The 26,501-nt window shown below is 38.4% G+C and overlaps 1 protein-coding gene across 1 annotated transcript; it reads right to left on the reverse strand.

Moving 5' to 3' along the window:
* Positions 1 to 19,071: 19,071 nt before the first annotated feature.
* On the reverse strand, positions 19,072 to 19,881 carry LOC138904963 (uncharacterized). The gene is made up of 2 exons (XM_070193459.1): positions 19,692 to 19,881; positions 19,072 to 19,556 (listed from the first exon to the last, which is right to left on the reverse strand). The coding sequence occupies exons 1-2, from the start codon at positions 19,879 to 19,881 to the stop codon at positions 19,072 to 19,074; spliced, it is 675 nt and encodes a 224-aa protein (XP_070049560.1).
* Between the last annotated feature and the right edge of the window lie 6,620 nt (positions 19,882 to 26,501).

The following is a 26,501-nucleotide window of genomic DNA, read 5'->3' on the forward strand; positions in this document are numbered from 1 at the left end:
ATTCAAATGGCAAAAATATAAGTTTGGGGGAGAGACGAGGAGTTTAAAGATGGTCTCAAGGCACAAAAAAAAAGAAATGAAGATGAGGAAAGGCAAAGAAAAAGAAAGGAAGAACTAAAGAAAAACTCAAAAATAAAGTGAATAATATGAAAGGGTTGAAAAGATGCAAAAGAAAGCAAAAGTTCAAATCATGGACAACAAAGAAGGAAAGTATGAATAGCATGGCAAAGAAAAAGTGATCTCAAGTCCCTTTAATCCCCTTAAGGGAAAAGAAAATGACTCGTAAGAGCCAAAAAGATAATATGAAGTGCTAAAGGGAAGATGAACCAATTCCATTCTGATATTTCCCTCCTTAGTCCAAAAGCCTTCATTACATGCCGAAAAAGCCCTACGTGATTTCAAGACGAGCGAGCTTTCATTAGTGGTGATCTACATGAGGGGAAAGCATATGGTACTTAGAGCCGGGCTTGTGACATTCTTTTGAGAGTGATGAACGAATCTTTCTCGAGTCATTGAATTGAATTCTTCATTCGTGAGTGAGATGAGCTTACGGAGAGTATAGGAGGAGTTTGGGATCCACAGTGACCTATATGAAAGTGCGAGCTTCCTTGATGAACAAAGTCAACCCTTGATTCTCAAGCGTCACATTAGAGCCATTTGTGCTTTAAGATTCAATTCATAGGCTTGTTAATGATTCATGAGCGTATGGGTAATTGTTGGTCCCAATTGATTTGTGTTTGACTCAACTTAGGCCAGCTGAAATGGCCCTTTTCTAGTGGATGTGGGAAATTGCATTAATTGCTTGAGGACAAACAAAAGCTTAAGTTTGGGGAAGTTGATAAGTAGGGATTTTGACCGCTTATTTACTCTCTTTAACTTACATTTTAGCTCAAAAATACTTAAAGGTACTCCGAGAACTAATGAAATGTGCTTTCTTGTAGGAATATTGGGAAACGAACCAAAGAAGTGAAAATCAACTCAAAAAGAAGTAAAATTGGACAACAACCAAAAAGGGCTACATTGCGGACTGGACAATACTGTGTGCGGCCGCAAACTCTGAAGAGGCTTTAATAGATTTTCTTCATAGAGTGTGGACCGCACAATTATTGTGTGGCCGCAGAAGACTAGATTTAGAGAGCTGAAGTTTGGGAGATTGAAGATGTGCGGACCTTACTATTATTGTGTGGTCGCAGGATGCCAAAATGCGGCCGCACTCATAGATATGCGGTCCGCAGAATGGAACCCCTGATCCAGTCCAAGAGCAGGAGTGCGGCCACACTCAGAAATATGCGGTCCGTACAATGAGAGGAAGTGCGGCCGCATCTCACTTTTGTGCGATAGCAGAAAGCCATACCCACCAGTCAGTCTCAAAGTGCGGACCACACACAGAATTGTGCGGCCGCACAACCTTCGCGGGGGCAATTTTGTCAGATATTTTCAGCTGGGTATAAATAGATATTTTTGTCATTTTTAGGTAATGTTTGGTGCACCTGAACATTGAGAGCCGTTTTTATTTACTGTATTGGGTAGCTTTGTACTAGTTTGGCATTTAAACATTACATTTTCTTTTCTTAATCAATTATTATGCATTTTATCTTAGTTTCTTCTTTAATTTTTTCATTTTCCATGAGTAGCTAAACCCTTAACTAGGGTTGTGATCCAACCCTAGTATGAGTACTCAATGTGTGATTGATGTAGGGCTTATTTGTGATTGGGTATATGAATTTTAGCCTAGTTCTTGCTTGATTTTGAGAATTGATGGTTGCAAACATTGATTCATACCTAATTGACTTAGTCTCTACTTGAGGAAGTGAGACTAAGTCTAGGAAAACTTGGCTAACAAGAAATTAGGGTAAACTCAAGAAATTGATAGCTCTAATTAAAGGGTCTAATCTAGAGATAGTAAGACCTGACTTGAGCATTTATCACTTGTTTCGTAAGATACCCATTTGGACTTGAGAAAGTCGAATTGGGCAAAATCACTCAAACTACCGAGAGGTATAGAGTGAGTAAGTACGATTGCTATATTGTATCCCGATCAACCAAACATGCCCTAAAGTTATAAATCCGTTAGGTAACCGACTAGGTGGAAGTCGCAACCCTAGATCTTTTATAACTTGAAAAACAACCAAAACCAAAAACATTGTCTCTTAGTTTTACAATTGCAAGCATTAGCATAAAAGTAGAAGTACAAACAACAATTGAAAATGAGGAAGTGTAATCATAGGAACATCATACATTCACACTAGATATATACTTAATCCCACATCAATCTCCCTGTGGAATTGACCCCGACTCGCGTTGGGTTTTTATTATTGCATCGACCGCCTCGCAACCTAAATTAGTGGTATGAGTTTGGGCGACGTCACTATACCAGAGTGGAAATGGGAACACATTACTATAGACTTTGTAGTTGGGTTGCCGCGGAGCTTGCGGAAGTTTGATGCAGTTTGGGTCATTGTCGACAGGTTGACCAAGTCGGCACACTTTATTCCGGTTGTGACTACGTATACTTCGGAGAGGTTGAATCAGATTTATATTCAGGAGATAGTTTGGTTGCACGGTGTGCCAATCTCCATCATATTAGATAGAGGCCCTCAGTTTACTTCACATTTATGGATAGCCGTACTGAGTGAATTGGGGGCCAGTGTAGAGCTCAGCACAACCTTTCATCCGCAGATCGATGATTAGTCGGAGCAGACATTTTAGATTTTGAAGGATATGCTCAGGGCATGTGTGATTGACTCTGGAGGTCATTGGGATCGTTTCTTGCCTTTGGCCGAATTTTCTTATTACAACAGTTACCAATCCAGCATTGAGATGGCTCCGTTCGAGGCTTTATATGGTCGGCGATGTCGTTCGCCCATCGGATGGTTTGAGCCCGGTGAGGCTAAGTTGCATGGTACTGATTTGGTAAAGGATGCCTTGGAAAAGGTAAAATTAATTCAAGAGCGACTTCGTACAGCATAGTCCAGACAGAAAAAGTTACGCGGATCAGAAAACGTATGATTTATCGTTTATGGTGGGTGAAAAAGTTCACTTGAAGGTTTAGCCGATAAAAGGAATCATGAGATTTGGGAAAAAGGGCAAGTTGAGCCCAAGGTTTATAGGCCCATTTGAGGTGTTGAGATGAGTTGGGGAGGTTGCTTATGAGCTTGCTTTGCCTCCCAGTCTATTAGGAGTTTCATTCGGTTTTTCATGTATCTGTGCTCCGGAAGTATCATGCCGACCTATCGCATGTGTTAGACTTCAGCACGGTTCAGCTAGATAAGAGCTTGGGTTATGAAGAGGAGCCAGTTGCCATTGTTGATAAGCAGGTTCGTCAGTTGAGGTCCAAAAAGATTTCTGCGGTAAAAGATCAGTGGAGGGGCCAACCAGTCGAGGAAGCGACTTGGGAGGCCGAGGAGGATATGCGAAGCAGATATCCACATTTATTCAGCACTTCAGGTATAATTCTAAACCCGTTCGAGGACGAACGTTTGTTTAAGAGATGGAGAATGTAATGACCCAACCGGTCATTTTGATTTTTAGAACCCCATTCCCTAAAACTTCCCGTATGTGCTTTTATTAATTTATTACTTGCGGGGATGGTTGGTTCGGGATTTGGAAGTGTTCGGGTTGAAATCGGAACACTTGGTTCCTTAAGTTGGCCTTAAAATACTAAGTTTGACTTCGGTCAACATTTTGAGAAAACGACCCTGGAATAGGGATTTGACGGTTCCAATAGGTTCGTATGATGATTTTGGACTTGAGCGTATGTTCGAATCGGGTTTTGGACAATCCGGGAGTGTTTCGGTGCTTAATAGTGAAAATCAACTATTTGAAGGTTTAATGTTCTTTAAATTTTGTTTGGGGTAGGTTTTGGAGTAATTGAAGTCTGTTTGGAATTTCGAGCCTGAGAATAGCTCCATATGGTAATTTAAGACTCGCATGCAAACATTGGTGTCATTATGAGTAGTATAAGTACACAGTGTCATTGAAGTTACCATAGAAATTCTTACCATAGAAGTTACCATAGAAATTTAGAAATTCTTAAAATCGGGGCTCAACCATTTTTTAGCCTATTTTCTCCATTCTTGGGCGATCTTGAAGTTTTTTTAGAGGGGATTCAACTAGCAACTTGAAGGTAAGTTAATTCTACACACTTTGAATTAAATACATAGATTATGGGTAGATTATAACCTGTAAATTGTGAAAATTAAGGGTTTAGGGGAAAAGCCTAGATTTGTATAAAAATGAGATTTTAACCACGAAAATGGTTATGGAATTGGATGAAAATTGTATATTTGAGTTCATGAGATTATGGGTAACGATTTTCTCTGAAAATTTCCGGAATCTGGGCACGTGAGCCCGAGGTGAATTTGGGGAATTTTACCATTTTGGGCTGGGTAATTAATTTAGTAGTCTAATTTCAAATTATTGAGCATGTATTAATTATTTTATATAACTTTTGGATAGTTTTGGATTTTTCGTCACCGAATTGAGATTTTACGCGACATTGTGATCAGGAAGTGGGTTTTGAGACAAAGTAAGCCTCTTTCCTAACCTTGTAAGAGGGAATTTACCCCATAGGTGATTTACATTAATAATTATTGCTAATTGTGGGGGCTACGTACGCACGAGGTGACGAGAGTCCGTGCGTAGCTACTAATAATGCTATGTCCGAGTAGTTTAGGACTCAAATCATGAATTACTTGTGATAATTGCTCCTTTTATTTAATTAAATTACTAAAATTCTATTGTAAATTGTTAGAGGAAATAGTAAAAATCGAAACTTCATATACTTGAATTTTGTGTAAATTATTTAATTGTTAATAGAAATTGAGCATCCTATGTATTAATTTTATAATAACTTCTCATTCCGGAGGTTTATAAGAAAATGTCCTCTTTTCTTGTGGAGCGGGCCGAACGCCTCGGCAGTATAGATGTATATATGGATCACGCCGCACATCCCTCGGTAGTGTACACGACGCGATGGATCGGGTCGTACGACCTCGACAGAAATCGTGCGGAATAATAATAATTACACGATACCTTGATATTTTAATTGTTGCTTGTGAAGTTAATTGATAAATTAATTTTTTTTAAATGTAAGCAATTAATTATTTCTTCTTGTTAAGAAAATTATTGTTGTTCACCTAAAAGTCATGTTTAATTAAAATATTTCTATTTTAATTTATCTTATTTTTTACATTGTCTTAATTTTTGCAAGTACGGCGAGTTTAATTACTCGGATAATTTTTAAAGAAATAATTATATGTTTAAATCACTAGTTGGTTTGCCTAGCTGTGATGTTGGGCGCCATCACGGCCTATAGGTAAAATTGGGTCGTGACAGTATGTACTCAGATGTATTTTTTATTTTATGTATTCAACAATATGTATCCAAAGTTTCACTGCAGTCATGATGCTTATGTGAGTTTTGAGATAGATAAGCTTGCTAAGCAATATGTATCCAATATTCTGCTGATATATATCAACGGTTTTACATCCCTGCTATATTCCTGCTATATTCTTCTATATTTAAATGATAGGCATATATTAAATTCTGTCAACGACTTAACTTATTAAATACAGTATACATGAATACAAGAAATAACTATTTGAAATACACTGAATTCAAACACTGTTTAACAGACAGAATATTAAGTGAATACATTTATTTGTAAAATACAGTGAAATGTAGTAAAATAGAGTCAATAAATATAGAAAATAATTGAATACAACCAATACAATATACACAATACAGTTGTAGTAACATGCATTATGAATATATAATATTCAATTAATACAAGAATATATTTGAATATATTGAATACAACCGTTAGATACAACATAATAATGCACTTATTGTATTATGTATTCAATTATTTTTTGAATGCACACTTTTTTATGTTATGTATACATGTACCATTATACCTCATACTTGTATATACATCATAATAACGTTCAATTTAGTAATCCAGACCTAAAAAATTCATCCAGCAAGAATCCAATAAACCAAGAAATCAATATGTAATAGAAAACTTGAACAAATCTATGCCATATAGTTATTTCAGCAATTATAATCAGAACATGAACTAATTCCTACGTGGAGCATTTCTACAAGTACGCTTATTATGTCCTCCCTGCCCGCATATACTACACGAATATTAATTTTTTTCTGAAGCAATTCACTTAACGGCTTATCGCGCTTCTTCTTTGGCCTTCCAGGAGGTCTTTTCATGTGATGACTCCACTTGCCGTTTTGAGAATTTACATTCCGTTCAGTGATTTAAGGTTTCGAGTAACTTCATAATATGTATTATGAACTGCGGGTGTGGTCGAGTTTGATTTTCGGAAGATTCAGAATTTAATTAGAAGAACAATCCTTATTTTTGAAGCTTAAATGAAGAGAGTTGACCGGAGTTTTACTTTTGAGCAAACGACTCCGAAATGGGATTTTGATGGTGTCAATAGCTTTGTCTGATAATTTCGGACTTTGGCGTATGTCCGGATTTGGATTTGAAAGTTCGTAAGACAATATGACGTAATTTGGCAAAAGTTGGAAAATGAAAGATTTTTAGAAAGTTTGACCGGGAGTTGACTTTATTGATATCGGGGTCAAAATTAGATTTCGGAAATTGAAACAACTCCATTATATCATTTTTGACTTGTGTACAAAATATGAAGTCATTTCGGATTGATTTGATATGTTTCGGCACAAGTTATAGAATTTGAAATTTTCATAAACTCATAAGTTTGATTCGAGGTGCGATTCGTAGTTTCAGTGTTGTTTGCTGTGATTTGAGGCCTCGACTAAGTTCGTGTCCTGTTTTAGGACTTGTTGCTATATTTGGTTAAGGTCCCGAGGGCCTCAGGTGTGTTTCGGGTGTTATCGGATCATTTTGGGCTACTTTGGATGTTGGTTTTCTAATGTCTGGCATTGTTCTTCGCGTTTGCGAGGTTCCTCTTGCGTTCGCGAAGAAGGATTTGGCTTCTCGGATTTTGTTCTTCGCGTTCGCGAAGAAGGAATTCATGTTGTCCGTCACCCGACTTCGGAAGCTTATATCATGCGATCTATAAGGAATTTGGAGATGATCCAAAAATGAAAGTTGTAGCCCTTTGTGTCTAGTTTTCAAAAATGTAAATTTTTTGGCATTTTGTGTTATTTACCAAAAGTTATGGTGGATAAACTATAGGCTATCCGGAAAGAATTTAGAAATCGCGAAGAAGAAATTTCTGCTGCACAGGGCTGAATTTGGAAGCTTATATCTCGAAATACATAAAGAATTGGGAGATGACCAAAACATAAAAGTTGTAGTTCTTGATGTCTAGTTTGCAAAATGTTAAATCATTCAATATTTGGATTTTTGTACAAAAGGTTATGGCCATTATACTAGATCCTGTCTCGGAAGAGTTTGGAAATGGCTGTGGAAAGATTTGTTCATCGCGAACGCGAGGGGAGGGTCGTGAACACGAAGAAAAAAACCCTGGTAGCAGAATAAAGTCCAAACTCGAAGAAAGCTCGGGTGAGGCAATTTTTCGAGGGTTTTTCTAGGACAACATTGGGGTAAGAATTCCTAACTCGAATTTGGTTAAACTTCATGAATATATTGTTGTTTTTATCATGAAATTAGTGAATTTGGTTTAAAATGGTAGAATGTTCTATACCTTAAATTGAGGATTTGGAGGTCGATTCGTTATCGAAATTTGATAAAATTAGTATGGTTGAACTCGTATCGGAATGGGTGTTCGGATTTCGTAAAAATTCTGTCGGGTTCCGAGAGGCAAGCCCCATGCTGACTTTTTAGAATAAAATTTTAAGTTGACGTTTTATTATCCGAAATTGTTTCCGATGAATTTTAATGAAGTTATAAATTAATTTGGATAGATTTGAGCTGTCCGGAGGTCAATTCAAAGAAGAAGGCTATTTTTTGAATATCAGCATAACTTCAAAAAGGTGAGTATCTTGCCTAACCTTGAGTGGGGGAATTACTCCTTAGGCATTGAGTCTTATATGGAAATTGTGTGATTGAAAGCCGTGTATGGAAGGTGACAAGTACGTACTTGGTTTATATGTGCAAATTATATCGGTTAAAATTTGTAGACACCCTTATATATTAAATTGGAAAATTATTGGAACGTAATAAATCCTTGATTTGCCATGCCTCGTTCCTTGTTTGTTGAGTGTGTATTTTATATCATAATTTGGGGTGATCGCCACTTGAATTTTTATGTGAATTCTGTGTGTTTGTTGATTTGATATATCTTGGAATTAATTTCATTATGGATTTCTCATCTACAAATAATTATTAAATAAGTTTAAATTGAGGCGTTAATATATTAATCAAAATTTGGATTTAAGAAGGCGTTATCCTATGTTGAGTTACTTTTCCATCTTTATTGTTGTTTTTGAGGTGTTATATACGTTGTTTGGAGCCTTGGGCTATTTGTTGTGGAATTTATTGATTTTGTTATATCTTTTGAATTTGTTGTGACCATTGGGCAATTTGTGATATGAATTTATTGTGTTGGGTTGTCGTTAAAATGTTCTGTGTGAATTATTGTATGATTTGAGTTATTATTATGAGGACATAAGGGTGGCATTCCACTGTTAATATTGTGTCGGTATAAGGGTGGCATTTCACTGTGGTTATATGTGTTAGAATATTGACTGAGCGGAGTGATAAGGGTGGCTATAGGAGCGATAATAATGGCTACTGATATTGGCAGGGCGGAGGGATAAGGGAGGCTATTATAAGAGTGATAAGGGTGGCTACGGGAGAGATAAATGTGGTTATTGTCAGGGATGATATGTGATGATGTGGGGTTATTGTGTTGGTAATTTTTATGTGATAATGTGGGGTTATTGCGTTGGTAATTTTCATGTGATGTTGTGATTTTCCTTGTGTTTATTCTTATAACTTGTGCAACTTGTCTTGTTATTTCGGTAAACTTGATAATAGTCTTATCTATCTTGAAATCGTGAGCCTGTGGCTATTGCCGGTCAGATTGTGTTATACGGGATCGGGTTGCACGCCGCAACAGGTATGATTAATGTTATATGGGATCGGGTTGCACGCCGCAACAGGTATGATTAATGTTATACGGGATCAGGTTTCACGCCGCAACATATATGAAATGTGGGCACGAGGTCCCGAGAAAAAATATGATGATTTTTATTTTTGGCATGTGAGTTGTCCGTGCGGTTTTGATAGAAATATGGGCACGAGGTGCCGTGAAAACATGAAAGTAGGCTGGGACCCGTGTTACGAAAATATGAAAGTTGGCTGAGACCCATATTTTATGATTATGAAATGAGGTGTCACAGAGTGACTTTTATTTGAAAGAAGTATATTCGAAAGATATTTATTTGAAAGAATTTTATATTCGAAAGACATTTATTTGAAAGAAATATATTCGGAAGGTATTTATTGGAAATAATAATATGTGAAAGATTTATATTCGAAGGACTTGTTTAATTGGTTGTACTTGTGTTCCTTATTCGTTTGAGTAATAATTATGTTGTTCTTGTAGCCTTGCTGTTTATATCACTGGTTGATTTTTGTTGCTATCACTGCTAGTTGTTTTCCAGTACTATTATATACTTCTATATTACATAGGTTATTTCACTAGTGAGTGACTTGACTATACCTCGTCACTACTCCACCGAAGTTAGTCTTGATACTTACTGGGTACCGACTGTGGTGTACTCATACTACACTTCTGCACATTTTTGTGCAGAGCTAGGTATTGGAGATATCGAACTCGGGCAGAGTTAATGTGTTGATCGCAAGGATTCAAGGTAGAGCTGTTGGGTCGTCGCAGTCCCTTGGAGTCTTTCCATTTAATTGTACTGTCAACTCTTATTCGAACAATATTGTATATTCAATCCTTGAGATCATTGCATGTATTCAGTTAGAGTTCATGACTCAGTATTACCAGTCTTGGAAGGTTGTTATATTTGTTTCCGCTTTTGGTTTCGACACTTGTATTAAATTATATGTTTCAAAAAATAATGGCTTGAAATGAAATTATAATCGGCTTACCTAGTCTTAGAGACTAAGTGCCATCACGATGCCTACGATGGGATTTTGGGCCGTGACAAGTTGGTATCAGAGCTCTAGGTTCATAGGTTCTACGAGTCACGAACGAGTCTAGTAGAGTCTTGCGGATCGGTGCAGAGACGTTTGTACTTATCTTCGAGAGTCTACAGAACTGTTAAGAAATTTCCACTTCTTTCAATCCTCTCATGCAGAATTTATTGATTTTGGAGTTTTAGCCTTTGTATCTTTAATCTCTCACAGATGGTGAGGACACGTGCTACCGGGTCAGCTGAGCAGACACCAGCACATTCTGCTTGGGCCGCAAGAGGTCGGGGCCGAGGTTGAGGACGAGGAAGGGCACGTGCCGCAACTAGAGCACCTGTCAGAGCAGCAGTTCAGGAGCCGCTAGTAGCTCCAGTTGGGGCACAAACACCAGGGACACCTGTTGTTACCCCTGGACTTTAGGAGACATTAGCAAAGTTCCTGAACATGTTTGGTACATTAACTCAGGCGGGATTGATCTCGTTTCACCAAATATTTCACAGATTGGGGGAGGAGTTAAGATTCTTACCGCCCGTACTCCGAAGCAGCAGGTTCACATTGGTCAAGTTTCGGGTATAGTACTGGTATAACCTGTTATTCCGGTTCAGCCTGAGGTCAGGCCAGAAGCATCAGAAGAAGAACAAAAGAGACTTGAGAGATTTAAGAGGTATAGTCCACCTACCTTCAGTGGCACAGCTATCGAGGATGCCCAAGAATTTTTAGAAAAGTGTCATTGTATTCTCCGCACCATGGTTAAACTCGTATCGGAATGAGTGTTCGGATTTTGTAAAATTTCTGTCGGGTTCTAAGAGGCGGGCCCCGCGTTGACTTCTTAGAATAAAATTTTAAGTTGATATTTTATTATCTGGAATTATTTCTGATGAATTTTAATGAAGTTATAAATTAATTTGGATAGATTTGAGCTGTCCGGAGGTCAATTCAAGCAAGAAAGCTATTTTGGAGTATCGACATAACTTCAAAAACGTAAGTATCTTGCCTAACCTTGAGTGGGGAATTACCCCTTAGGTATTCAGTCTTATTTGAAAAAGTTTGTGATTGAAAGCCATGTACGCAAGGTGACGAGTACGTACTTGGTTTATATGTGTAAATTATATCGGTTAAAATTTGTAGACACACTTATGTATTAAATTGGAAAATTGTTGGAACTTAGTAAATCCTTGATTTGTTATGCCTCATTCCTTGTTTGTCGAGTGTGTATTTTATATGATAATCTGGGGTGATTGTCACTTGGATTTTTATGTGAATTCTGTGTGTTTGTTGATTTGATATTTCTTGGAATTAATTTCATTATGGATTTTCCATTTGCAAATAATTATTAAATAAGTTTAAATTGAGGCGTTAATATTTTTATCAAAAGTTGGATTTAAGAAGGCGTTGTCTTATGTTGAGTTACTTTTCCGTCTTTATTGTTGTTATTGAGGTGTTATATATGTTGTTTGGAGCCTTGGGCTATTTGTTGTAAAATGTATTGATTTTGTTATATCTTTGGAATTTTTTGTGACCATTGGGCAATTTGTGATATGAATTTATTGTGGTGTGTTGTCGTTATAATGTTCTGTGTGAATTGTTGTGTGATTTGAGTTATTATTATGAGGACATAAGGATAGCATTCCACTGTTAATATTGTGTTGGTATAAGGGTGGCATTTCACTGTGGTTATGTGTGTTGGGATATTGACTAAGCGGAGTGATAAGGGTGGCTATTAAACGGAGCGATAAGGGTGGCTATAGGAGCGATAATATTGGCTACGGATATTGTCAGGGCAGAGGGATAAGGGAGGCTATTATAAGAGTGATAAGGGTGGCTACAGGAGAGATATGGGCGGCTATTGTCAGGGATGATATGTGATGATGTGGGGTTATTGTGTTGGTAAATTTCATGTGATGTTGTGATTTTACTTGTATTTATTCTTATATCTTGTGCAACTTGTCTTGTTGTTTCGGTAAACTTGATAATAGTCTAATCTATGTTGAAATCGTGACCCTGTGGTTATTGCCGGGCAAATTATGTTATATGGGATCGGGTTGCACGCCGCAACAGGTATGATTAATGTTATATGGGACCGGGTTGCATGCCGCAACGGGTATGATTAATGTTATATGGGATCGGGTTACACGCCGCAATAGGTATGATTATTGTTATATGGGATCGGGTTGCACACCGCAATATATATGAAATGTGGCACAAGGTGCCGGGGAAAAATATGATAATTTTTATTATTGGCATGTGAGTTGTCAGTGCGGTTTTGATATAAATATGGGCACGAGGTGCCGTGGAAACATGAAAGTGGGCTGGGACCTGTGTTACGAAAATATGAAAGTGGGTTGAGACCCGTGTTTTATGATTATGAAATGAGGTGTCACAGAGTGACTTTTATTTGAAATAATTTATATTCGAAAGACATTTATTTGAAAGAAGTATATTCGAAAGATATTTATTTGAAAGAATTATATTCGAAAGATATTTATTTGTAAGAATTATATTCGAAAGACATTTATTTGAAATAAGTATATTCGAAAGATATTTATTTGAAAGAATTTTATATTCGAAAGATATTTATTTGAAAGAAATATATTCGGAAGGTATTTATTCGAAAGAATTATATGTGAAAAATTTATATTTGAATGATTTGTTTAATTGGTTATACTTGTGTTCCTTATTCATTTGAGTAATAATTATGGTGTTCTTGTAGCCTTGTTGTTTATATCACTTGTTGATTTTTGTTGCTATCACTGCTAGTTGTTTTCCAGTACTATTGTATACTGCCATATTGAACAAGTTATTTCACTAGTGAGTGTCTTGACTGTACCTCGTCACTACTCCACCGAGGTTAGTCTTGATACGTACTGGGTACCGACTGTGGTGTACTCATACTACACTTCTGCACATTTTTATGCAGAGCTAGGTATTGGAGATATCGTACTCGGGCAGAGTTAGTGTGTTGATCGCAAGGATTCAAGGTAGAGCTGTTGGGTCGTCGCAGTCCGTTGGAGTCTTTCCATTTTATTGTAGTGTCAACTCTTATTCGAACAGTATTGTATATTCGATCCTTGAGATCATTGCATGTATTCAGTTAGAGTTCGTGACTCGGTATTACCAGTCTTGGAAGGTTGTTATATTTGTTTCCGCTTTTGGTTTTGACACTTGTATTAAATTAAATGTTTAAAAAAAAGGCTCGAAATGAAATTGTAATCGGCTTACCTAGTCTTAGTGACTAAGTGTCATCACGACGCCTATGATGGGACTTTGGGTCGTGAAATTTCCTTTTGGGTGGTAAGACAACTTCCTCTGATATATGTGCTGGTATATTCCATTCACTTCGGTCAGGCAGTGGATACACGGGCACCTCGTATGTCATTACAACAGACTTTAGTTTGTAATAATCCGAACAATAATCTTCCGCATTAGGAACTTGCTTTTTACGACAGCCCAAGCATGTTGGCATGGTAATTCATCAACTTCGAACATCCCACAACTGCAAGTTTTCTCTAGGAGGCAAACAGTGTAATGCCTTCCTTCATCGTTCACCATGTGCATGTGCTCAATCGATGGGACAACCTACATTAGACGGAGAAATATAAGTTGTGGACATTTGTACAAGACATGTATCTGTCAATGACTTGACGTATTAAATACATTATACATTAATACATGGAAAAACCATTTGAAATACACTAAATTCAAACACTTTTTAACAGACAGAATATTAAAGTGAACACATTTATTTGTGAAATACAGTAAAATACTATCAATAAATACAGCTGTAGTAACATGTATTATGAATATATAATATACAGTTAATACAAGAATACATTTGAATATATTGAATACAACCGTTAGATACAACAGAATACATGCACTAGTGTTATTATTAAAAGGTAAGACAGTCGGTTACTAATGCATGTTGTATCATGCATAAATACATGATGTATTCATATATCTTAATTTTTTCAATGCAATTACTTATAGCAAAAAAAACATACATTCATTCGGGTAGATAGTGCCTCATTCAATGTAAGGATCTCCTGATATTTTTTCACAAGCGTTGTGTACGTGTGTGAAGCTTCTTTTCGATTTGTAACGAACCGTCCGGTCATTTTGAGTATTACAACTCCGTTTACTGCTCAAATTGTACTTCACAGTTGTTGTGTGAATTTTCGGGGTAAATGGTTCAGGTCCGGTGAGGTTTTGGAATGAATTGGACCATTTAGTTCCAAGGTTTAAAGTTTAAGTTAAAATATTGACCGGATGTCGACTTATGTATAAACGTCCCCGGAATGGAGTTTTGATGATTTCAATAGCTCCGTACGGTGATTTTGGACTTAGGAGAGTGTCCGGAAAATTATTTGGAGGTCCGTAGTGGAATTAGGCTTGAAATGCCGAAAGATGAATTTTTGGGAAGTTTGACCGGGGGATTGACTTTTTGATATCGAGGTCGGAATCCAATTCTGGAAATTTGAATAGGTCCGTAATGTGAAATGTGACTTGTGTGCAAATTCTGAGGTCAATCGGATGTGATTTGATGTGTTTCGGCACAAGATATAGAATTTAAAGTTTCTAAGTTCAATGATTTCGAATTGAGGTGTGATTCATCATTTCAATGTTGTTATGTGTGTTTTGAGGCCTCGAGTAGGTAAGTGTTATGTTATGGGACTTGTTGGTATGTTCAGACGGGGTCCCGAGTGACTCGGGTGAGTTTCGAATGAGGTTTAGAGCATTTTGGAAGTTTTGGCGAAGGCTGGAAATTTTTCTGTTGCTGGTGTCTTCGCACCTGCGGAAATGGGCTCGCAAGTGTGATGATCGCAGAAGCGACACTCAAGTCACAGAAGCGAGGGAGTGCTGGCTGGGAAGGCATCGCAGAAGCGGAGGCCAGGGCGCAGAAGCGCTTGCACAGGAGCGGCCCAACGCACGCAGAAGCGCGACCGCAGGTGCGGTCCTTGGCATCGCAGAAGTGATTATGGCTGGCCAAGCTGTTCTCGTAGAAACGAGATTTTTTCCCGCAAAAGCGAAGGTCGCAGGTGCGACCCCTTGTCCGCAGATGAGAAAATCGCTGGGTCAGAACCTTAAATTCGAGGGTTCGACATTTTCACCCATTTTCGAATTTTAGAGCTCGGGTTGGGCGATTTTGGAGAGGAAAGTTTTCCACATAACTTGAGGTAAGTGTTCTTAACTCCCTTGGGATTATATTCCATGAATTAATCTTCATATTTGGTGTAAGATTATTGAATCTTCAAGAGAAATAGAAGGAAATTTCTGTAATGTCACAAAACGAATTTTTCATGTTTGAATACCGATTTGGAGTTGGATTTGAGTGAAATTAGTATGGTTGAACTTGTAATTGGATGGTTTATCGTATTTTGAGTGAAATGATCTTGGCATTTTCCATGTGGTTTTATGAGTTAAAGAAATTGAGTTGAATAGCATATTAAAAATCATGTTGAGGCTATGTGCCATATTATTGGGAGCCACAGAGGTCATATTGCTATGAATTATTTGTTTTAAATTAAAAATTCATATTCAGTCATATTCATTTCATTGCATATCATATCTCAGTGTCTGTTGTTATTTATTGATACATCATATCATCATTTTTGGGCTATTTTCATAACATTGTGAGCTCGAGAGACTGGAGAGATTGATGACAGAGTGAGGCCGAGGGCCTGATTGTGAGGATTATTATGTGGATCGGGGTTGCCCGCCTGCAACATGCTTTATATAATTTATTATTATAGCATGTGAGTTGTCCGTGTAGATTATAGCGCTTCGGCTGAAGGAGCCCCTCCGGAGTCTGTACACACCCCCAGTGAGCGCAGGTACCTACTGAGTGCGAGTACTGAGTGTCGAGTACCGAGTGTTGAGTGAATGGGAGGCATGAGTAATTGTGAGGTATACCCGAGTGGCATGAGTGATTGTGAGGTATGCCCAAGTGGTATGAGTGACTGTGAGGTATGCCCGAGAGGCATGAGTGACTGTGAGGTTTGCCCGAGGGCCTGTATATAAGTGATGTTCTGCCCGAGGGGCTGTTTATGATTTTATCATTGAGTTTCATCGCATTGGTATGAACATATGACATACAGGCATAGAGATGTATTTTCCTCATGCTGCACAACATCACATCATTCATGATTTCTCACACATTTTTACAGATGGGCATAGTGATGCATTTGTTTTACACGGGTTATCCGGGAGGAAAATGAAACATCTTATTTATTATTGAAAAGATCTTGGGAGAAATTATTGTTTTCAAACTATTCATATTTTTGGCAACTTCGGCAAACGATTTGAGTTTTCACTGATTTATTTGAAAGGAAGAACTATTATTTTTTAAATCATGATTTGGCTTAGCATTGTATCTCTGAGTTACTTCTGGTATTATTTGTTTTATGTTGTTATGGACTATTGTTGACTATTGGTTATGGACCCGACCTTGGTAGAAGCTCATCACTACTTTCAACCTACGACTAGGTTTGTTACTTACTCAGTACATGGGGTCGGTTGTACTGATACTACACTTCTGCACATTGCGTGCAGATATTGGCTGATGTTGTTACTGTGCTCGATGGTTGCGGGACTTGAAGTTGTACATGCATTCCTGTTGTAGCTGCCTCTTGTTCAGGGTAGTCTTAGATTTATAAAAGCTCTGTTTATTTATTATTCAAACAGAAGCTCTGTTCTCGCAGAAACAAGATTTTTTCCCGCTGAAGCGAAGGTCGCAGGTGCGACCCCTTGTCCGTAGATGCGGAAATCGCTGGGTCAGAACCTTAAATTCGAGGGTTCGACATTTTCACCCATTTTCGTATTTTGGAGATTGGGTTGGGCGATTTTGGAGAGGAAATTTTTCCACACAACTTGGGGTAAGTGGTCTTAACTCCCTTGTGATTATATTCCATGAATTAATTTTCATTTTTGGTGTAAGATTATTGAATCTTCAAGAAAATAAGAAGGAAATTTCTATAATGTCACAAAACAAATTTTTCGAGTTTGAATACCGATTTGGAGTCGGATTTGAGTGAAATTAGTATGGTTAAACTTGTAATTGAATGGGTTGTCGTATTTTGTGAGTTTCGTCAGATTTCGAGATGTGGGCCCCACAGGTGATTTATGGGGGCATAACTTCAAATTTTGTGGAAAATATTAGTATCTTGATATGTAATTAATTCCTATAAATTGTGTGGACTGAATCAAATTAATTGTGGTAGATTCGAGCAGTTCGGGAGTTGATACGCGCATAATGGGATTTCTGGAGCATTGTTTAGCTTGCTCGACATTGGATTCGGCTTGTTCGAGGTAAGTAACTCTTCTAATCTTGGAGTTGAGGGTATGAACCCTGAATATATGTATTTCATGAATTGTTGGCAGGTAACGCACATGCTAGTTGACAGGCGTGTGGGCGTGCACTATAGAAATTGTGACATAATTATTTTTGTGGAATTTTGTAGTTAAATGATCTTGGCATTTTCCATGCGGTTTTATGCGTAATAGAAATTGAGCTGAAAAGCATATTAAAAATCATGTTGAGGCTATGTGCCAGTATTATTGGGACCCACATAGGTCATATTGCTGTGAATTATTTGTTTTAAATTAAAAATTCATACTTAGTCATATTCATTTCATTGCATATCATATCCCAGTCTCTGTTGTTATTTATTGATACATCATATCATCATTTTTGGGCTATTTTCATGACATTGTGAGCCCGAGAGACTGGAGAGATTGATGACCGAGTGAGGCCGAGGGCCTGATTGTGAGGATTATTATGTGAATCGGGGCTGCCCGCCTGCAGCATGCTTTATATACTTTATTATTATAGCATGTGAGTTGTCCGTGCAGCACGTGAGTTGTCTGTGCAGATTATAGCGCTTGGGCTGAATGAGCCCCTCCGGAGTCTGTACACACCCCTAGTGAGCGCAAGTACCTACTGAGTGCGAGTGCTGGGTGCCGAGTGCTGAGTGACTGGGAGGCATGAGTGATTGTGAGGTATGCCCGAGTGGCATGAGTGATTGTGAGGTATGCCCGAGTGGCATGAGTGACTGTGAGGTATGCTCGAAAAGCATGAGTGACTGTGAGGTTTGCCCGAGAGGCTGTATATGAGTGATGTTCTACCCGAGGGGTTGTTTATGATTTTATCATTGAGTTGCATCGCATTGGCATGCACATATGATATACAGGCATAAAGATGTATTTTCCTCATGTTGTACAACATCACATCATATATGATTTCTCACATATTTTTACAGATGTGCATAGTGATGCATTTGTTTTACACGGGTTATCCGGGAGGAAAATTAAATATCTTATTTATTATTGAAAATATCTTAGGTGAAATTATTGTTTTCAAACTATTCATATTTTTGGCAACTTCGGCAAACGATTTGGGTTTTCACTGATGTATTTGAAAGGAAGAACTATTATTTTTGAAATCATGATTTGGCTGAGCATTTTATCTCTGAACTTCTGGTATTATTTGCTTTATGTTGTTATGGACGGTTGTGGACTATTGGTTATGGACCCGACCTTGGTAGAAGCTCGTCACTACTTTCAACCTACGGCTAGGTTTGTTACTTACTCAGTACATGGGGTCGGTTATACTGATACTACACTTCTGTACATTGCGTGCAGATGTTGGCTGTTGTTGTTGATGTGCTCGATGGTTGCGGGACTTGAAGATGTACCTGTGTTCCTGTTGTATCTGCCTCTTGTTCAGGGTAGCCTTAGATTTATAAAAGCTCTGTTTATGTATTATTCAAACAGACTATGTGTTTATTTCATTTCCGCTTTTTATACTCTATTCTTAGAAGCTCATGAATTTTACTACCAGTTCTTGGGGATTGTATAAGATTAAGATCTTTATTCAATTAAATTGCTTTAATAATTAATATTGAAATTGGATAATTGAAAGTTGGCTTACCTAGCGGGTTGGGTTAGGTGTCATCACGACTAGTTGGATTTTGGGTTGTGACACGATTGCTGCAATTCCAACGTCAAAACATCTTCCTAACTTCTTCTAGGAAGTCGTATATTGGCAATTCTCTAGCTGATACAAGTGCCGAATTGATTGAGTCAGCAATATTTGACGCCATGGTCCATCCCCGGTTAACAGGTGCATACAACCTAGCCCACTTTTCGTATCCAGCTAATTCTAAGTAATCTTTAACCCGAATATCTACCTTCTCCACCTTTTCCATTAGACTATCAAATTCATCCTGGGTGTATGCTTTTGCCATTGAAAAGTATACCTCGCTCAACTTTGCATGACTCTTTTTGAATCTCTTATATACGTTGTTCCATAGATTCCATATACAAGCAAAATGGGGTACCGTAGGATACACTCTCGATATAGATTTGAGTATGCTCTCATTCCTATCTGAAATGATGCACATATTTTCCCGCTCGCCACAAGCCACCTTAAATTGCCCAAAGAGCCACAACCAAGCAACATCATTCTCTGAATAAACAACACCATATGCTAGGGGCAATATATGTCATGTAAATACAATTGCATACAGATACAAAAATATCATTCAAGCTATATTAAAAAAGTCAAAATAGAATATTTTATGTTAATCAAGCTTGTATGTATTGTTTTTTTAAACCGACTAACCTGCACCATCCAACATGCTAGCCAAGACGAATGTCCCTGTATATGCTGATTTTAGGTGGCTGTCATCCACAACAATGATGGGTCTACAGTAATCGAACCCCTTTATAAAAGCATACAACGATATATACAAATACATGAACTCATTTTTAGATGATTTTTCCATTCTAATATGTGAACCAGGATATGTCATATCCAGTGTATATAAGTACCCTGGTAATTAATTGTATGAATCAGTTGGTTCACCCCTCATAAACTTCACTGCCATTTCTCTAGCGCGCCACGCCAATATGTAATTAACATCTACACCAAAGTCTGATTTCACATCATCAATTATATCCTTTGGTGTATATTTTCTCTTATGATTAGTAAACTTGGACCTAATCATTCCCCCAATCAACCTACTGGTTGCTTGACGTTGCTCATACACCTTAACCTTCAACGGACATGTATGCTTATCATTGAACTCCCTCGCTTTGAACATTTGTGATTTGTTAATACTAGAAGCCTTAAATTTTCATTCACAATCCTCAGAAATACATAACAATGTACAGCTGCAAATATATTTGTTTTATAAATACGATTGGTTAGTTATGGATAAAACATATACAGCTCTTATAGCTGATTCGGCTACAGACACACAAAATTTTCATTTGTCAACAAAGTTTTGAATAGAGAAACATACAATGAAATATTGTTGAATACATTGCATAAAACAATGTATTATGAACAAAATTAATATAAATAGTTCAATTCTCCTATAACAGTTTCAGATCATTTAATTAAAAACATTGAAGGAGAACATATATTATGAATACAACATTATACTTGCTGTATTTACAGTATGCTGCCATGAATACACAATTAAACTATTACGAATACATATACATACAGTTGAATACAACATATTTGGTGAAGAGGTTGTAAGTGATAACATTCAAACCTGATAGCATTTGACCTATCAACTCGGAATTGAAACCTTTTAGCAATTGCATATTGCTCCATCACCGCCTTCAATGTGTCCTTATCCTTATACATTTGTCAAGCCATCACCTCTTTTGATTTGTTTTTGAAATAATCAATCCCTTTCTGGTTCAAAAATCTCAATTGGTTCATTTGAGTTTAAAGACACAAGTGCAATTGTATCAACTTTATCAAATTTACTCACCCCATCATTTTCGTCAAGTTGCATTAGGTCACTTTGAATTAAACTTCCTCCAGCTATAATTTCTTTATCCATTGAAGTTATACACAATGGATACATCCCGAATTCTCTGTTCTCCTTTTTCAACCCTACATACACCCGATAACCCATGTCGTTGTGTATTTCTATAGGCGTGCAATTTCCTTCCACTTTGTATTCATCTTTAATTGACATTGAGCTCAAATCTTATCACGACCCAAAATCCTAACATGTCATTATGGCACCTATCGTGGTATAGGCAAGCCGACATTTCAAAATATTCTCAACACTTAACAGAAAAATGAATTTAAAGCAGTTTAAAAAATGAAAGATCTCATAAACGGGATAGAAACCCAAAACACAACGCGAAAGTTCCCAACTATCGGGGTGTCACAGAGTACATGAACATCTATACATCTCAAGTTTGGAAAATACTATCTATGATAGTATGAACTAAACACAATAAACGGAAAGATAGGGAAGGAGAGACAAGGTTTGCGGAATGCCGACAACTACCTTGGAATCTCCAAAAGATCAACTATGTGCTGAAATTAACACCCACCATGTCCGGAAACACCCGGATCTGCACACGAAGTGCAAGGTGTAGTGTGAGTACAACTAATTCAATAAGTAACAAGATTAAATAAAGAACTGAAAGTAGTGACGAGCTTCACAATCAAAGTTCAAGTACAGTGATTTCAACATAGGGAAATAGGCATGCTTTCAAGTGCGAAAATTAAGGCCAAAACATTTAATTCTTGTCAAGTTAAACTGAAACATAAGATAAAATCTGTCATAGATTTCAAGACAGAGATATATGACATCGGAAGTGCAACAATAATGAAGTCAATGCATGCTTTCAGAGCAATAGTCACTCAGTCCTCCCATACAGTCCAACCTCACAATCACTCTTTCCTCTCAATCACTCATTCCTCTCAATCACTCAGCACTCGGCACTCGCACTCAGTAGGTACATGTGCTCACTGGGGGTGTGTAAAGACTTCGGAGGGGCTCCTTCGGCCCAAGCGCTATAACAAGCCAATCATGGCATATATCATTGAAACATGCTACGGCGTGCAGCCTGATCCAATAAATATCCTCACAATCAGGCACTCGGCCTCACTCAGTCATCAACCTCTCCAGTCTCTCGGGCTCTCAGAAATCATGATAAGCAGCCCAAACAGCAATAATTTGATGCATCAATAATGAACAATAGAGATTGAGATGTAATATACAAGTAAAACTGTGACATAGTCTAAACATGATTTCTAACATGATTTGTGGTTCAATATCTCTAATACATGGAGAATGTACAGATAACAGCCGATTATTCAACAACACAGGTTCATGGAATTTGACCAAGTCACAATTTCTACGGTGCACGCCCACACGCCCGTCACCTAGCATGTGCGTCACTTCAAAGCCAAATACATGACACGTAATACGGGGTTTCGTACCCTCAGAACTAAATTTAGAACTATTACTTACCTCAATCCAAGCAAATCTCTACTCCAACACACCCTTGCCTTGCGAAACGGCCTCCGAATGCCTCGAATCTAGCCATAAAAAATTCGATATAATCAACATGGGCTAAAGGAATCAACTCCACAAGAAAATACTAAGTTATTAATCAACAGTCAAAATCGACTCAAAAGGCGACCCCCGGGCCCGCATTACGAAATTCGATAAAAGTCACAAAACTTGGAAGCCCATTCAACCACGAGTCCAACCACACCAAATTTACCAAAATCCGACACCAGATCGTCACCCACATCCCCAAATCAAACTCTCCAAATCCCTAACCTCAAACTCCCAATTCACACCTTAAATACACACCAACTAGGTGGGAAAATCAATGGGGAAGCAAGATTATTGATAAAAAATATAAGCACAATGGACTTACCTCAAGAATCCCCTCAAAAACCCTCTCAAGAATCGCCAAAAGCCGAGCTCAAAATGTTTAAAATAAAGCAAAATCGCGAACCTTTACATTTAAGTGTTCTGTCCACCACTTCCGCTTCTGCGAAAACTTAACCGCTTCTACTGCATCACAAAAGTGACAACTCACACGCATCTGTGGCTCCTTCCACTCCTGCAGACTCGCTTCTGTGAGCATCCAAGCCGCTTCTGCGGACCAAGCTCACCTGCCCAGTTCCGCTTCTGCGGTTTCCTTGCCGCATTTGCGGTCATGCAGGTGCGGCAATTACCTCGCACCTGCGGCCACCTGCACTCTCCCCCCAAACACACACATGCCCATTCTAGTCTGCACCTGTGTGCTCGCACCTACGATCAAAGCTTCGAATGTGCGGTTACACCAGCAGAGGTCCAACTTCAGCAATCTCTCAACTTTAACATTTGATCTGTTAACCCTCCGGAATCAACCCGAGGCCACCGGGCCCTCAACCAAACATACAAACAAGTCCTAAAACCTCATACAAACTTAGTCAAGACCTCAAATCACATTAAACAACGTAAAAAACATGAATCGCACCCCAATTCAATCCTATTGAAACTAAGGAATTCCAACTTCTACAACTGATGCCGAAACCTAACAAATCACGTCCGATTGACCCCAAATTTTGCACATAAGTCACATTTGATATTATGTACATACTCCAACTTCCGAAATAGGAATTTGACCCCAATATCAACAAGTCCACTCCCGGTCAAACTTCCCAAAAATCCAACTTTTGTTGTTTCAAGCCTAATTCCACTACGGACCTCCTAGTCACAATCTGGACATGCTCCTAAGTCCAAATTCACCCAACAGAGCTAACAGAACCATCAAAACTCCATTCTAGAGACATTTATACATAATACCACATCCGGTCAACCGTTTCAACTTAAGCTTTTAACCATGAGACTAAGTGTCTCAATTCATTCTTAAATCTCTCCGGAACCGAACTGACTACCCCGACAAGTCACATAACAGCTATAAAGTACAAAATAAGCAATAAATGGGGGAAACGGGGCTATAACTCTCAAAATGATCGGCCGAGTCGTTACATCCTCTCCCTCTTAAACAAATGTTCGTTCTCGAACGGGTCTAGAAATGTACCTAGAGTCTCAAATAGGTGTGGATATCTACTCCGCATCTCCTGCTCGGTCTCCCAAGTAGCCTCCTCAACTGGCTGACGTCTCCATTACACCTTCACGGAAGTTATGTCCTTTGACCTCAACTTCTGAACCTGCCGATCCAAAATAGCGACCGGTTGTAATGACCCGAGGCAGGCAGGTTCGAAAGCTGAGGTCAAAGAACATTGCTTCCGTGAAGGTTCAGTGGAGGTGTCAGTCGGTCGAGGAGGCAACTTGGGAGACTGAGCAGGATATGCGCAACTGTTATCCTCATCTTTTCACCACTTTAGGTATGTCTTTATGCTCGTTCGAGGACGAATAATTGTTTTAAGAAGGGAAGGATGTAACGACCCGGCCGGTCATTTTGAGAGTAATAGCCCCGATCCCCTGCTTATTGTTTTCCCCGCACCTTTTTCGGCTTATGTGACTTGTCAGGAGGTCTTGTTTTGTTTCAGAGTGTCTTGGGACACTTAGTCCCTAAAAAAGAAAGTGTAAGTCTTAGTATTTTGACCGTAGTCGGAACTGTGTGAAAACAACTCCGGAATAGAGTTCTGTCGATTTTGTTAGCTCCGTTGGGTGAATTTGGACTTCGGGGCGTATCCGAATTGTGTTTTAAAGGTCTGTAGCTGATTTAGGCTTGAAATGGCGAAAGTTGAATTTTTGAAGATTTTAACAGGTAGTGGACTTTTTGATATCGGGGTCGGATTCCGATTCTGAAAGTTGGAGTAGGTCCGTAATGTCGAATAAAACTTGTATGCATAATTTGAGGTCAATCGGACGTGATTTGATAGGTTTCAGCATCGATTGTAGAAGTTTGAAGTTTCAAAGTTTATTAAGTTTGAATTGGAGGGTGATTCGTAGTTTTAGCGTTGTTTGATGTGATTTGAGGGCTCGACTAAGTCTGTATGGTGATTTAGGACTAGTTGGTACGTTTTGTTGAGGTCCCGGGGGGCTCGGGTTGATTTCGGATAGTTAACGGATCAAATTTGGTTTTCGAAGAATAGTTGAAGCTGTTGTACCTGGTGTAATCGCACCTGCGCAACATTGACCGCAGGTGCGAGCCCGCAGAAGCGAGCCAATGGACATAGGTGCGGTTTAGAAGGAAGTGTCCAGAGGTCACAGGTGCAGAGGTACAACCGCATCTGTGCAGCCGCAGATGTGGAAGATGGAGCGCAAAAGCGGAAGGGGCCAGGGCGTGAGAGATCACAGAAGTGGAGGAATTCTGCAGGAGCGGGCGCGCAGGTACGGCCCATTGCTCCCAGATGTTGTCCCAGCCATTTAAGTCATTCTCGCACTTGCGATGGTTTTCCCACAGGTGCGGTTGAAGGCTCACAGAAGCGAGTTTACTGGGCAGAAAATAAGATTTCGAGGGTTGATTTCCCATTTCAATTTTGGGAGTTTTAGAGCTCGGTTTGAGGCAAAAATTCAAGGGATTTTCAGAGGAAACTTATGGGTAATTATTCTTAACTCTTATATGGTTATATATCATTAATCTATAGTTGATTCCAACCTTTAATTAAGGATTTGAGTTGGAAATTGGGTAAAAATGGTAGAAACTTCCTAGACTAAGTTTTTGAGTTTTGGAATTTGAGAAATCATTGTATGGTTAGACTCATAAGTGAATGTGTGTTCATATTTTGTGACTTTTACCCGATTCCGAGACGTGGGCCCGGGTCAACGTTTTAGGACAAATTTCGGAATTTTTGTTAAAGTCTTGATTTCATTAATTAGATTAATTTCTTATAGTTGTATTTATGGTATGTAATTGATTTTGGCGAGATTTGGGCTATTCGGAGTCGGATATTCATGGAAAAGGCATTGTCACCAATTGATTGAGCTTGGTTCGAGGTAAGTGGCTTGCCTAACCTTGTGTGGGGGAAATACCCTTAGGATTTTGTTACAACCCAAGTTTGCATACCATAGATCATGCCGTAAGTTAGTCGACGTAAATCCAAGAAGAGATTATCTTTGAGATGATAATAAGTTAATCCTATTGGTCTTAAATGATACAAGGTTGTATAAGAGTGGTTAACAAGTATTAGAAGTTAAACGAATCAAGGATGTTGTAACCCGTATTTTTGGGTAACACTAGAGGTGATTAACTGTCCCAAGAGGTCTTGTTTTAATGTATTTGAATCATATAATATCTGTATCATAAGTCTTGAAGTCAAGCGAGTTATGAAACAAAAGTCGATAAAAGTTGTCACAACTTAGGTTTATAACTTTACTTAAACTTTAGGTCATTTGTGACTGCATTTTTATCCCAATGTGCTTAGAATTATGGGGTGATCTACCTATAAAATTGAAGATCTATGAGTCTAGTTTCCAACGCATTAAACCGTTCGTCGATACGATCTCGGAATAGAGAGATATTAGCGTTTTCGCGAGAGTGCGCCAAGCAGCTCTCTATGGGGCCCACAAAGGCGGTTTAAGACATATGGACATATATAAGATACCTCAACCCCGTTTAAAGTCATTATTTTTCAGTATATTCAGACCTTATAACCCTAAAAACAGTCTCTCAAGGTTCTCTCATGATCCAAGACCCAAACAAA

The sequence above is a fragment of the Nicotiana tomentosiformis genome, chromosome 2 (genome assembly GCF_000390325.3).
Source record: "Nicotiana tomentosiformis chromosome 2, ASM39032v3, whole genome shotgun sequence".
Lineage (NCBI taxonomy): Eukaryota > Viridiplantae > Streptophyta > Magnoliopsida > Solanales > Solanaceae > Nicotiana > Nicotiana tomentosiformis.